Raw genomic sequence first — 14,026 nt, forward strand, 5'->3', positions numbered from 1 at the left:
GATTAAGCAATTTTCATAGATTTCATACCTCCTGATGCTCTTGCTATATTCAACTTTTTAATTCTTTATTCGTATAGAAAGGTTCCTTAAAACAATAAGCTCTCAATATAATTATATATAATATAATAATAATAATATATTTAACAAGAAGCTATTAAATTAAATCATTTTTTTCTTATGTAATCATGCTTCAAATAGTATAAGTCGATGGATTGAATTTAGTACTGATTTCCGAGCAGTTTTCAGTTGCGTAAAAAATTCGCTATTAAAAATACACTCTATACACACTGTATGGAAATCTAGATTTTTCTTACTTTTCATTTACTTTGAATCCATAAACTTATAATACATGTTAAAATAGTTTCAAACAACAAAAGCCAGCCATTTAAAATTATTAGCACAATAAAATAGTGAAACTTCCTACCCATAGCAAGTAGCCGCCATGTCATAGCTACAGAAAGTGCCCTGGCACACATTTAAACAAGGAAAACAAGTAAGAGTGCTCAGACCGAGAGTGCCCGGTTTGCAGATACCCTGACAAGTGTGTCGAGCACTTATCTAAAACTAATCCTCGCTCTTATCCTCACGGATCTCTGCCATCTGCTAAGTGGTTGTCTTTTTTAAACAGTTGTTCATTTGATGTGCCCAAAACTTAGTACTCTTCTTGAATAAAATGGTTGTACTCATTGGAAGGGTATCATGTTATTTTTTCGGAATTTCGTATTTGTGTATACGCATATGTATACTTCCAGGCCTCGAGTAAGTCGAGTTTTATAAGAAGGTCGTTTGCGCTATTTAAGAACTGGTATTAAACAGCACTGCGAGTGTCATGAGAGAAATTCTGACATGCTTGACAGGTAGAATACAAAGAAAAAGATTACTTTCACAATGACCTCTTGAACTGCGCTGTAAGTAAATGTACACATGTATATGAAACAAAAACCATCTGTTGCGGTGTCAATGTTACTGTTATTGGTTTAATATAGGAATCATAGCTTAAGTGTAAAATAAATAACTTATAACTCTATTTAGCTTCGTTGCTAGCCAACTAGCCGGAGCATTTGCTGGCGAGAGTGCACATCAGCGTGCGCGGACAGAAAAGCAACCCCTTCGAACAGGTCATCTTGTGACCTTTCATCTGACCCTGGGCGGTCTTGTAGCAAACGAAATAGCTGCTGATGGAGGTCTGATCAGGTATCTTATCGCCCTCCCTGCAATAATATTTGCGCTTCTTCACCGATCCATTGCTGTTGCTGTTATTGTTACTGTTACTGTTACTGTTACTGTTACTGTTATTGTTGCTGTTACTGTTAATGTTAGTATTGCTATTAGTGTTGATATTGACGTTGTCATTGCTATTGCTATTGCTGATATCAGGCAGAGTAAGAATGACAGACGTTGGGCGCGCCGTGGTAGTTAGCTCAGGCAAACTGAGAATGTAGGAGTCCAGAAGACTGTGCTCCATGCTGGATGAGACAGCAGGGGCACTAGGTTCCGGCATGCTGCTATATTGTTGCAGAAGATTAGCAATGCTCTGGCTCTTAAGCGTGGCCTCTTGTCGTCGCTTGGCTTCGCTCAGAATCTTAAGCGCCTCAATCTGCAGTCGCTTGTTCTCCTCGATAGAATAGCCATTGAGCACTTGGACAGTGCCGCACTGGGCATAAGTTACTGCATCACAGATGCGAGTCTGCTTATTGAAGCCTGTGTAGGGTGGGCAGGAGTATGACAGGACTTTGCCGTCCTTCTTACTACACACAAAGTAACGAGTGCAGTCCGTCTGATTGGGTTGGCGTACTCCGGCCTGACATGTAATCACCTCCACCTTGCCAAGGTTGGATAACGCCGACGGCGATTGTGTCATTAATGGCAGTATCGACTTCTGAAACACATCCAAACTGATGAAGTTGCCATTAAAGTTCACGAGCTGATTCAGTGCAGACGGATATTTGGTCTTCCCAGGCAAAACCTGAATGCTATTAGCAGAGCTTATTGGAGATGGGTACATGCTGTTGCGCACTGGCTCGTTATATACACTACTCATAGTCGCTGGCGGATTGGGCATGTAGGCTGGATTGTAGTCAGGTCGGTGTTGCTCATTCATCGCAAAGCTCTGCTCCACATATGAGCCAGGTGCTAATTGATTGTTCATGCCCAATATATCCGCTGAGTTGCCACTGCTGTAGGTCAGTACATGGGGCCCATTTTGTCGATTGTTGTTCTGGTTGCTGTTGTAATTGTTGCTGTTCTGGTTGTTGTTGTTGTTGTTGTAGTTGTTCGTGTGCAGGTGGTTGGCATTCGCATGGTTGTTGACATAGTTAATATTACTCGCTTCATCAGCATCTAATTCCATGCTTTCGATTTTTTGGGAATTAGGTCGGATTTTTACTTGATCTGGCTTAAGATGCATCGGAAATAGATTGTGACTGTCCATGGGGCGCGGTATGTTCAAGTCGACGGACATAGACGTCGGATAACTTTCCGCATTAAATACGCGATGTGCATTATTCTCATTGAGATGCGGACTAGGCGTATAGTAGGATGATACGGTGGATGCCGATGGCTGATGCTCGAAGGGGCGGGGTGTTGTCTGTACAAATTCGCTAGCGTAAGGAGCCGCGTATTGACCCGTATACTGGCTGCTCATTGTCGTCACGGACATCCCCGATATGGAGCTGGAGCTGGAATTCGGTCGTGGAGTTGTCATTATAGCCATAAATTTGTTGAGATAGTTGTTGCTCTCCATTTGTTGATTTTGGTTGTTCTTGTTGTTACTGCTTGGATAGACACCCAAGCTGTTGCCATATGTATCAAGTACTTCCTTTTCGCCAGAGCTTGTGCTAGCCAGATGTACGGGTATAACATTATTGTGAATGATCGTAGTGCTAGGCTGCGACTGCTTTTTGTTGTATCCACTCGGCTTCTTATGATGCATGTAATGCGACCTTGGCGGCGAATGAGGCTCATAGTCTTGCATCGAGAAGTACTGCTGGAATGGATTATTATGGTTTGTCAGTATGATAGGCTGTAAGATTGGCTGGGCATAAAAAGCGCCGTTATATGCTGGATTCGGAATAACTTTTGGCATATTCTGAGCGGAAATCATCTGCTTGGACAGTTCCAGCACCGTTTTCAATGTTTCCTCTGATACCTTGGGCTCATGGTCGCCCATGTACTCATGACTCTGAGGTTGAGCATACTTGTGACTGTGCTCTTCGCTGGAACCGTATTGAGGGAGTGTAAATGTAACTGATCCCTCTGGACGATTCACCACAATTTGAGAGTTTGCATAGCCCTGGCCGTACGAGGAAAACGGCTGGGCATTTGAAAGCATCAGCTTGGTTTCCGGCTGCATTCGATGTTTCGTTAAATGCTCTTGTAAACGGGTCTTATTAGCCGTTGGCTTCGGCAGTGGAATTGTTGGTGCAGCCATGGTGCTAGCCGAAACCTCCATTGGCATTGTTGGTGTCATAGGCGTCGTATGTGTGGTAGGTGGCGCAGGAGTTGCGGTTTCTGTGTGGCTTTCTCCCGAAGGATTGAACATGTCGTAACGGTTTTTTAAATCAAAATGCGCCAAAAAAGCATTCAACTGATCTGGTCGCATTTCTGTTTGGGGCTTGTCTGTCTTCTGATAGGTTTGCTGCAGTCCATCAATCAGCTGCGACAGACGCTGCAAATGCGCTTTAAGAGTAGGATCTATTGAAGAGCTTGGATGCTTATTTAATGTCATTGGTTCTAGGTCCACAGCGGATGTAGGGTAACTTATATTGACCGCTCCCTCTCGATTTTCTAGCTGCACTTGGCTATCCAAGTCGACAAGTTCGCCATCGCCACTGGAATCGAATGTGTTGCTTGAGGAGCTTTCATACTCAGTACTTTCCTGTGCAGGCTTGAAAGGTTGAGCACTCTGCTCCTCACTGCTTAAGGAAGCATCCAGAACAATCTCCACATTATCATCATGTGACTGTGGCGACTCCTTGAGTAAAACACCCGATTCATCATCAGTATTGACTATAATAATGTCGGCATCTTTGCTTCCCATGACTGACAGCTTGTTGGTTGCATTATTCAGTTCATTAGGAGTTAGGCACTCCCAATCCTCGGCGGGCAGCACACAGCTGCCCACACTATGCTCATAGACAAGTCCCTCTTTACACTTGATGGGTATCCAGACGTGAGAGTTCGAGGGCAAGTCGCGGCATTTGTAGTAAGCATCACAGCGTGTCTTATGGCGACGGCTCTTTTCGGGACATGGTTTACCTAAAACACCAACCACAAGCGACGGGACAACATATAGGAAGAAAAAGAGGAAAAATTATGCAAATATTAAGTACACATAATAATTTCTAAACTTATGCACAGAATCAACTTTATTTTATGAACAAAACATCCAAATCACTTCGAAAATCAGGTTGATCAATTTTTAATATATCAAGCACACTTTGAATCTCAACAGTTTATTTTTATGTTTATACATCTAGCCAGTTTACAACTTAATAAATAAATTTGTATTTTTCAAATTATATCTGTATTTTGTTCACAAATCACTTATGACTCGTTAAGCCTTATAGTACCTTCCGAAAAGTAAAATAGGCTGGTTAAAAGACACAAATATATTAGAAGTCCATGCATATCGTTGGTATGAATGTCCTTTAATAAGCTTATTTTTTTAGAGATGACCAAATTCCAGCTCGCCAATTAAGCTTCCGTTATAGACAAAGTGCGCGATACGAATGGCTGAACTTCCACGAATCGTGGCATGTTAAATTTTAATAATTTTCTCTTTGTGCTGTCGAAGCTAGCGCTCAGACATCGCGTCTCGGAGAAATGTGAGTTAAAGCGAGACCTGAATATAGAGCAAAGCGTGATACAAGCTCAAAGAAAATTTGTTTACACCTCATCATTGGTATAAAGCGACGAGTAAACAAAATAGAAGGTATTAATTGCTTATATTAATAAATTTGACTGTGCACTCAAATACAGTTTAGACGAGGGTAAGTAAAAGTAAATTCACTTTTATCATGATTGACATATAGTTTATATATTTTAAAATATAGTTTCAAAACTGCATTTGGAATATATGCTGTTAATTAATATACTAATCATATGGAATTCAATAGAAAAGTAAATCGAATGAACTTCGTGTAGTAATGTATATTTTAATTAAATGGACCTACTCGTACACAATTAATAATAACTGAATTTATTTTAATTTTAAAAAATTTATGTTCCACATTTTTAATCTTTAACGGAGAAATGTTGCATCAGTAATCGATATGCGCAGTATTAAAAAACTCGCTTATCGATTGTTGAGATACGATTTTCAGAAAGAATAATATTTAATTAAATAAATAAGCCCTGTTATTTACTATGATGTATACATGCTGAAGACGTATTCATACAGAAATTATCATTGTTATAAATAACAAAAATTTATTAATTGCTTGTTGCTTTATGCCCCTAAGCTAAAAGTACTAAATATAAACACTAAAAACAGAAAATATCCTAAAAAATACCTATATGTTTACTTGGATGTTTGTTTTGTCTATATAAAATAAATATTTGTCTTAAGACAATAATTTTAGCACAAAAGAAAATTCGAAATGCATGTGTATCGTTTTGTTGCATTTAATAAAGGAAATAACAGTTTCTGTATTTCACTTTACAAAAATATACTGCTCATTTTAATGGTATTTCAGTATACCTAATTTTAGTATTTTTATATATCCCACAGCTGGTAGCTCTTAATCGAAACGAAAACTAATTTTTTTGCCAATGCATTGATTCTGTAATTTAAGTAACACCAACAATAAAATACAAAATGTTAAGCTGTATTATACTATCAAGTGCTTCGCACATTTTATAAATTATTTCAAATAGCTTGCGTATTATTGTTCGTTTCTTGTAAAATCGTATATAAATAAATATTTTGGCTGATAGTGCATAAATTGTAGGAAAACAAGATCAGGAGGTAAGCGAAATACTTCGAGTTTCAGAGTTATCGAAATAGGTGAGACACATTATTGGAAAATCACTTGTGTGCATTAAAAATGCGACTCATTATATTTTGTTAATTTTTCCAAGAAAACGGCTTGACGCAGGAATTAAGTTTCCGCCTTGCCGCGACCTTTGCCTCATTTACAAACAAACAGTGGCACACATACCCATACATATGTAAATGCACAAACACATACATAGCAGTAAACGGTTACATATGTAGAACTGTTGTGCATTACATGCGTAAGCGTACATTAGTACTGGTGAATGGTTTGCTGTGTGCGGGTGTATCATAGGTAAACCAATATGTTTGTTCGTGAGCACATAAGCTTCAGGTGTGTCAATGCATACCCCACAATAATCTCAGCACCCAACTGACCTTTGTGTTTGTGTTTGCATACGTATATATGTATATATTGAATGCATTCTTAGTTATTTATTTCGCATATCCCTTTAATAGATTTATACAAATTTAAATACGTATGTATACATTAACTATATTACCGCTTGTGCATATGGTTCACGCAGCTGTTGTCTCGATTCGTTGATTACATAGCTATTTAAGTTTCCTTTTGCCCATAATCTTAGCTTGCCCTCATCATATCAGTATATATACAAACACACACACTCGCACACATTAATAAAAAATACACCAAGCACACACACACATGCACTAACAAGTGCATACATACTTACACGATAACAACAGTAACTTTTTATTTCGGCCTTTCTATATACTGGTTGCTAATACATACTTAATTGTTTTTGCACTCGATTTGACATTAGAAAATAAGCAATTTATTGATCTTGTATTCCATACAATTGTAATTTATGGTCATACCACTTTTTCCCCTATTAAATAAAAATAATCAAATGAATATTTAGGTTTATAGTTTATTACTTAATATTTTAAACAATTGACAAACAATAAGTAACCCATTATAGAGAATATTGACTGCGATAATAAAAAAAATAGAGTGCTTTATCATTAATGACATAAAAATTAATAAATATATATGCATAGATCAAATTTGTATATATTGTGGATTGTACTACCTGCGTACTTTTCGTTTGTGACTCATTGTCACGATTATACAACTCATTCAGACAAGTGGCAAGTGGTAGTGGTTGTACTCATAAAGTGCGTGCTATCAAAATTATTCTATAAACCCCATATGTACACCTATGGCTTGAAAATCGTTAGAATGTAGTCTGCATGTCGATGATATGTGCATGTATATATTTGTATGTATGCTTATATATATATGTCAACTAAGATAAATATATAGTACTAATCAGTAAAAGTAGCTATAAGTTCTCTTTGTTTCTTTCTTAGAGTCGTTCTTTTTTTTCTGTAGCTTCGAAGTTCGAACAGATTGAAACAAAAAGTTTCTGAATAATAAAACTTTTTTGATTTAACAAGGTATCGGCATAAAAAAAATAATGATAATAAAGCTATAAGACAGAGCAAAATCTAATCAATTTACTAATACATAGCGCTGAGTCCATTGCAAATAGGTCGCTTTAAACTAATATTAATCGACTAAGATGTGGTGTCTGTTATAGTTTTGTCAGTCTTAAAAAAAATTTCATTATATCTTTAAAATCCTTGTGAAGATTTAATTCTTAGCTGTAGCTATCGGATATAAAACTTTTCTTGATTTCCCAACAGTCCAAACGGCAAGGAGCAGCTGGGCAGGATTAATAGGCGTGAAGACTAGCAAGCAGCTAGGAGCAGCATTTAAATGGCTGATGGAAATGGTCAGGCAGCAGGTGCAGCTTCTCGTGCTGGCAACGACAGTCTCGACGCTACACAAACTGTAACTAACATCGCCGGCAGTAATCCAAACCTACCGGGAACATCTGCATCTACAGCAGCAGTGGCAGTAGCTGGTGCAAGTGGGACTGCGAATGGAGGTGGTGGAAGCAACGGTACTGGGAGCAGTAATCAAGGATATTATCAATTAAGCGTGACAAGTAAGTATACAATAAGTTCGAAATCATAAAATTTTTTTGATATTCTGTTTTGATTTTACAGTTGAGGAAGCCTCGCTGCGCAATAATGGTTTTCTCAAACCGAATCCCTACGTGGAACTGTTAATAGACAGCAAGAGCAAGCGTAAGACAGATTTAGTAAAGAACAGCTATCTGCCCAAATGGAATGAGGAGTTTACAGTGCTAGTAAGTTACTTACAATGTATGGTTTATCCCCTTTTTAATTGATATAATTATTGTTCGATTTGCTCAGATCACGCCCAATTCAACGCTGCACTTCAAGGTTCTGGACCATTCGAGCTTTCGCAAAGATGCAATGCTGGGAGAGCGTGTCATTCAATTAGGCCACATATTGCACCACTATAACGGGCGCTGCGAGTACCTCGAACTGACAATAGATCTGTTTGTCACCTCCAAATCCGACAATCGACAAACTAAAAGTGGAGAACTGGTGGCGATTCTTAATGGCCTTAAACTAGACATGAGCAAGGTGGGCCAGTTGCAGCAAAATGGCAATGCCGTCCAGGCGATTAATCCTGTGGTGAGCGATGCTGCAGCTGCGGGCCGCAGCTGTATGATTTATGGAGGTGTGCGCGCTCGCATGCGTCTTCGCTCCAATAATGCGGAGCCGCCGGCGGCTACCCGCTCACCACTATCCAATGGTGTGACCCAGGAACAGCGACGCTCAGCTGCACCGCCAGTATGGGAGCAACAGCAACAACAGCAGGTGGCACAACCTCAGCAACCACTGCGAATGAGTAATGGCACCGCAGCAGCAGCAGTGCCACAAACAGCGCCGTACCCACAGCAACCACCGGCACCTGTACCGGTGCAACAACGTCCAGTTACTCAGAGTCCACTTTACGTAAACGGGTCGATCGAAAATGGAGGGCAGGCAAACTACATGCTAGGTGGCGCGCCGGATCAAGCCGTATGCGGCGCTGGACTACCTGTGAGCAATGGTGCAGATACGCAGCTGCAAACGCAGCCGGCGGAAGATGAGCTATTACCTGCAGGCTGGGAAATACGATTGGATCAGTACGGACGGCGATATTACGTTGATCACAACACACGCTCTACGTACTGGGAAAAGCCGACGCCGCTGCCGCCCGGCTGGGAAATAAGAAAGGATGTGCGGGGTCGAGTTTATTATGTGGACCACAATACGCGTAAGACTACATGGCAACGGCCGAACAGCGAACGCTTAATGCACTTCCAGCACTGGCAGGGCCAGCGCGCTCATGTGGTAGCGCAGGGTAATCAGCGGTTCCTCTACTCTCAGCAGCAGCAGCAACCTACGGCTGTGACAGCGCAGGTGACTCAAGATGACGAAGATGCGCTGGGTCCTTTGCCGGATGGCTGGGAAAAAAAAGTGCAATCTGACAATAGAGTCTACTTTGTGAATCACAAGAACCGCACTACCCAATGGGAGGATCCACGTACCCAGGGACAGGAGGTCAGCCTAATCAATGAGGGTCCACTTCCACCAGGTTGGGAAATACGCTACACGGCGGCTGGCGAGCGATTTTTTGTTGATCACAATACGAGGCGGACGACTTTTGAGGATCCCCGCCCAGGCGCGCCAAAGGGTGCCAAAGGCGTCTATGGTGTTCCGCGTGCTTACGAACGCAGCTTCCGCTGGAAGCTATCCCAGTTCCGGTATCTCTGCCAGAGCAATGCCTTGCCCTCGCATATCAAGATCACTGTTACACGGCAGACGCTATTCGAAGACTCATATCATCAAATTATGCGCTTACCCGCCTATGAACTACGTCGCCGACTGTACATTATCTTCCGTGGGGAAGAGGGCCTGGACTATGGCGGCGTATCACGCGAGTGGTTCTTTCTGCTGTCGCACGAGGTGTTAAATCCCATGTACTGTTTGTTCGAGTACGCAAACAAGAATAACTATAGTCTACAAATTAATCCTGCATCCTATGTGAATCCGGACCACTTGCAGTACTTCAAGTTTATTGGACGTTTTATTGCCATGGCATTGTATCATGGACGATTCATCTACAGTGGCTTCACAATGCCCTTCTACAAGCGAATGCTAAACAAAAAGCTGACCATCAAGGACATTGAGACCATTGATCCCGAATTCTATAACTCGCTCATTTGGGTGCGAGACAATAATATTGACGAATGTGGTCTTGAGCTGTGGTTCAGCGTGGACTTTGAAGTTCTGGGTCAAATAATTCACCACGAACTAAAAGAAAATGGCGAGAAGGAGCGAGTTACAGAGGAGAATAAGGAGGAGTACATAACACTTATGACCGAGTGGCGTATGACCCGGTAAATATTTGATCCAATTTAGATTTTCTTAAAACTTTGTGCACTTTATTATATTCATTAAATTTTTGTAGTGGTATTGAACAGCAAACCAAGACGTTCCTTGAGGGCTTTAACGAAGTTGTGCCTCTCGAGTGGCTGAAGTACTTTGACGAACGCGAGCTAGAACTTATACTATGCGGTATGCAGGACGTGGATGTTGAAGACTGGCAACGCAACACAATATACAGACATTATAATCGAAATTCCAAACAAGTGGTCTGGTTTTGGCAGGTGAGATTGCTTAACTTATCAATGTTGTATATATAATAATGTTTTATTTCCCTTAAGTTTGTACGTGAAACGGACAATGAGAAGCGCGCCCGTCTTTTGCAGTTTGTAACGGGCACATGTCGCGTTCCAGTCGGTGGCTTCGCGGAGCTGATGGGCTCGAATGGTCCGCAGAGGTTTTGCATCGAAAAGGTGGGCAAAGAAACCTGGTTACCACGCTCGCATACTTGCTTCAACCGCCTGGATTTGCCACCTTATAAAAGCTACGATCAACTGGTGGAAAAATTGACCTTTGCCATTGAGGAGACTGAGGGCTTCTGCCAGGAATGAGTGGTAGTCGATTTGTGGTCAGTTTGTTGATTAATGTTTAATTCTAATTGAGCGTCCCGTTGTCGTCCGCTATGTTAATAGTTACTGTTATTATGAAATACCTATTTGCATATACGTATGTATAACTATAATGTAGGCACTATGTTCAGATTTTTTTTTTCGTGAAATGCATCCTATTCAAGCGTATTTTGCATAGTTATTTGGCTCAATCTTTGCACTCCATGTTAAGTTTTGGTCATATGCTCTATTCATTATTAATAAAAAACATTCATACACATACCGGTGCGGCTACCCCAAAAAGAATGAGCATTGTAGAGAGTTTTTAGAGAAGCGAAATTTTAAACTTGTTAGTCATTCAAACGGTCCACAAATATATAATAAAACAAAATATATAAATAGCAAGTTGAGTAATAAACGCGGTATGTGAAGTTTTATGTTCTTTTATAGTTTTATATAAAGTTGTAAATATTTTAAATGCTGTTGTCATAAATGAAACAAGTATTTATTTGGCCATCAGTTTAATATTATGAAGTGCTGCACACTTGAAGGGTTTTAACTGTAAAGCAATTATTTATCATATACCAGCACAGAGAAACTCTAAAGTTAAGAGAACAAAATATCACGAGTACTCTTAACGTAGAAAAAAAAATGTTATATTTCAAAAATCGTAACGACATACTTTAATCTAAATACATAAAATAGCAATAATTGTTGTTACCAAAATTGAAGGCGATGTGAATTAAGAACTTCGAAAGATCAGCATTCAAATGTTGATGTGCTGTTTTGTGAAAAAAAGTTATGTGAAAAAGTCGCATAAAGTTTATAAATTATATGATTATATGAACGCATTATATATAATATTGAATTAGTTTAATGCAACATGTACTGTATTATATAAAATAAATGCAAAATTATTTAGTGATATGCGAATCAGCAACCAATCTAATATCTAAAAATCCTCTAAATTTAGACAAGAGCTCTGTAGTCGAGACAGTTCGACCACGACAGCCCCTGAAACCCTAGAAAAACTCATGTTCTAATAAATCTTCACTTTTCTGTATACACAAGAAATAACACATGCATACGATGCATTTACAATATTTTAATATATTTTCTGATTTCCACCAGACACCGGTGCACCGGCTCCTTCATCTGCTGAGATAAATTACATATCTATCTATCTGTCATACTTATTTTAAGGAATCTGAGCTACATTAGTAATATGACAGTTTCCAGTTTTTTAAATACCTGTTTGGCTTCAAAGGTGTACGCTTATGTTGACAAAAATATAACTATTTGTCAGCTACAGCTAAAGTAAAGCGCAAATTTTCAGCTCACTCATGCAAACATTGAAACGAAAATTTATTGTCAGCATTACTCTCTCATTTAAATAAAAGAGAAATACTTTTGTACTCTAAACTAAAAAAAATTAAACAACTCAGTGTAAAGTAGTCACAGAAATTACACTGTCAAAAAATTAAAACTTTTAATCTGAAAAAAAAAACTGGTTGGTTAGTGATTAAATCTACCCGCCAAATCGATCCTCTTGCCGGTTTTTCGATAATATTTAAATGTAATCGATTTCATATTACAAAAAGTGGCAACGCTGGTTAGACTGCGCATCAAATTAAAAAGGAGACAAATTAATTAATAATTGAAATGGATTTTAAACATTCCCAGTCATCAAATGACGATCCAGAGAGCAACGCCCTGCACCAACTAAGAAGCCCCCGTAAACATTTTGAGTACGTCACTATTAATAGATCACACTTTTAGATGATAGATTGTATTGCATGATCGAAATAAAGATGTTTCACAGAACCGCGCCGAATTGAGGAGCTCCTAAAATCGCCACTGCATTTCAAAGAAGTCGCAAACTGCCCATCTAAATCGCTGAATGCTGTTGGCTCCGCATCGAAAGGTATTTGTATGCAACCACGATCTACAAAGGAGTTAAAACAGTCTCCGCTGCACCTTGTGTCGAAGCAGTTGCAAACAAGATCTGCATCAAAATCGACGGATTTTCTCAGTCCTTACACGCATCCAAAGGAATGTGGCCGTCCATTTGGACGTAAGCTAGATTTTACCAAGGAGATTTTGATGCAAATGGAGACTCGCATCGTATCGTATCTACGGAATTTAAAGGACTTTCAAACGATGGTAAAACCAGGCCTGCAAAAAGTGAGCCTAAACGACTTCATGCATATTCTTAGTCATTTGATAAGATTCACAGGTATTCGGCTAAAACCGTTCGACAGGGACAATCAAATAGAGCAGTCGATCCTGGCTATGCGTCAGCTGAAATATCCATATAAAGTGAATAAATCTTGGATGTTGGTGCCCAGTGCATCATTCCAAAATGTTCTATTGATGTTTGATTTTCTTTTGGACTTTGCACCACAAGCAAATGAATCTTTAGCCTTTAATAAAAATGAGCTATCTGATGAAACAGACATGCGGCTGAAGCAGGAACTTATGGATATAGAGAGTCAGCTATTAGAACAAGCCCAAGCAAATCATTCAATCAGCCAACAGTTGGACCACAAGTTGCGATTTGAAGCCGAAATACAAGCTCAACTAAATGGAGCACAAGAAAAGTTAAATGCTTTGAATCAGAAAAGTGCGAAACATGAACTGAACATGGGCCGACTGTGCCTTCAAATATGGCGGAGCGAGAAGCAGCGGGAAGAATTAAAAAACCGATTAAGCCAGGAGTTTAGCAGTTACCAAGCATATGGTCATATATTGGAAGAATTTAACAATCAACGGCTACTTCATTGTATTAAAGCTCAAGAGCTATCTGAGCGAACGTCCAAAGAGCTTCAAAGTAAATTTGGAAATTTCAATCTCCACTTACATAAGATTTTTGGAAACCATTTCAACTGGTTCAAATTGCCCTTGGCGCCCACTTTATCTGAAATTCGAACCACTCAGCTTCAACTAAAACAGCTACGACAGCAAATTGAATTTTCTAAGCATACCCCAACACTAGGCAACGCAAGACCGCCATTAAATATATAATATTGCTACGTGGAACATACGGATTTAGCAAACATCATTTTGTTGCTTGTTGTCTGTTTAAGTATATCTAATCTTAAATGGTAATGAATAAAATTGCATGATATATATATCCCTATGACATAAG

At 39.5% G+C, this 14,026-nt stretch overlaps 3 protein-coding genes across 6 annotated transcripts; 2 read left to right on the forward strand and 1 right to left on the reverse strand.

Moving 5' to 3' along the window:
- Positions 1 to 193: 193 nt before the first annotated feature.
- Positions 194 to 4,745, reverse strand: LOC108611156 (uncharacterized). The gene is made up of 2 exons (XM_018003638.2): positions 4,572 to 4,745; positions 194 to 4,257 (listed from the first exon to the last, which is right to left on the reverse strand). The coding sequence occupies exons 1-2, from the start codon at positions 4,627 to 4,629 to the stop codon at positions 1,049 to 1,051; spliced, it is 3,267 nt and encodes a 1,088-aa protein (XP_017859127.1). The 5' UTR covers positions 4,630 to 4,745; the 3' UTR covers positions 194 to 1,048.
- Positions 4,746 to 4,787: 42 nt separating this feature from the next.
- On the forward strand, positions 4,788 to 11,811 carry Su(dx) (WW domain containing E3 ubiquitin protein ligase suppressor of deltex). Of its 3 annotated transcripts, none has more exons than XM_089464935.1 (6): positions 4,788 to 4,991; positions 7,667 to 7,971; positions 8,033 to 8,175; positions 8,243 to 10,284; positions 10,356 to 10,554; positions 10,612 to 11,811. In XM_089464935.1, the coding sequence occupies exons 2-6, from the start codon at positions 7,740 to 7,742 to the stop codon at positions 10,879 to 10,881; spliced, it is 2,886 nt and encodes a 961-aa protein (XP_089321061.1). In that variant the 5' UTR covers positions 4,788 to 4,991; positions 7,667 to 7,739; the 3' UTR covers positions 10,882 to 11,811. The 3 variants fall into 3 exon arrangements, with proteins under 3 accessions (XP_089321061.1, XP_089321062.1, XP_017859128.1); XM_089464936.1 differs by lacking the exon at positions 4,788 to 4,991 and adding an exon at positions 5,726 to 6,007; XM_018003639.2 differs by lacking the exon at positions 4,788 to 4,991 and adding an exon at positions 5,726 to 5,968.
- A 140-nt stretch (positions 11,812 to 11,951) lies between these two features.
- On the forward strand, positions 11,952 to 14,017 carry Kebab (Kinetochore and EB1 associated basic protein). Of its 2 annotated transcripts, none has more exons than XM_018003643.2 (2): positions 11,952 to 12,626; positions 12,690 to 14,017. In XM_018003643.2, exons 1-2 carry the CDS (start codon positions 12,541 to 12,543, stop codon positions 13,900 to 13,902), a joined length of 1,299 nt encoding a protein of 432 aa, XP_017859132.1. In that variant the 5' UTR covers positions 11,952 to 12,540; the 3' UTR covers positions 13,903 to 14,017. The 2 variants fall into 2 exon arrangements, with proteins under 2 accessions (XP_017859132.1, XP_089321064.1); XM_089464938.1 differs by having other exon boundaries at positions 12,701 to 14,017.
- The last annotated feature ends 9 nt before the right edge of the window (positions 14,018 to 14,026 follow it).

Source organism: Drosophila arizonae, chromosome 3 (assembly GCF_054131065.1).
Source record: "Drosophila arizonae isolate 15081-1271.41 chromosome 3, UAZ_ARI_1.0, whole genome shotgun sequence".
NCBI lineage: Eukaryota > Metazoa > Arthropoda > Insecta > Diptera > Drosophilidae > Drosophila > Drosophila arizonae.

What these genes read in the sequence shown, in the direction of transcription:
- LOC108611156 (XM_018003638.2), bottom strand. Translation starts at nt 4,629, where the DNA reads ATGCATGGACTTCTAATATATTTGTGTCTTTTAACCAGCCTATTTTAC. An exon ending in CCTATTTTACTTTTCGGAAG is followed by an intron (nt 4,258 to 4,571) that starts GTACTATAAGGC and finishes TTGGTGTTTTAG; the next exon opens with GTAAACCATGTCCCGAAAAG.
- Kebab (XM_018003643.2), top strand. Translation starts at nt 12,541, where the DNA reads ATGGATTTTAAACATTCCCAGTCATCAAATGACGATCCAGAGAGCAAC. An exon ending in AGCCCCCGTAAACATTTTGA is followed by an intron (nt 12,627 to 12,689) that starts GTACGTCACTAT and finishes ATCGAAATAAAG; the next exon opens with ATGTTTCACAGAACCGCGCC.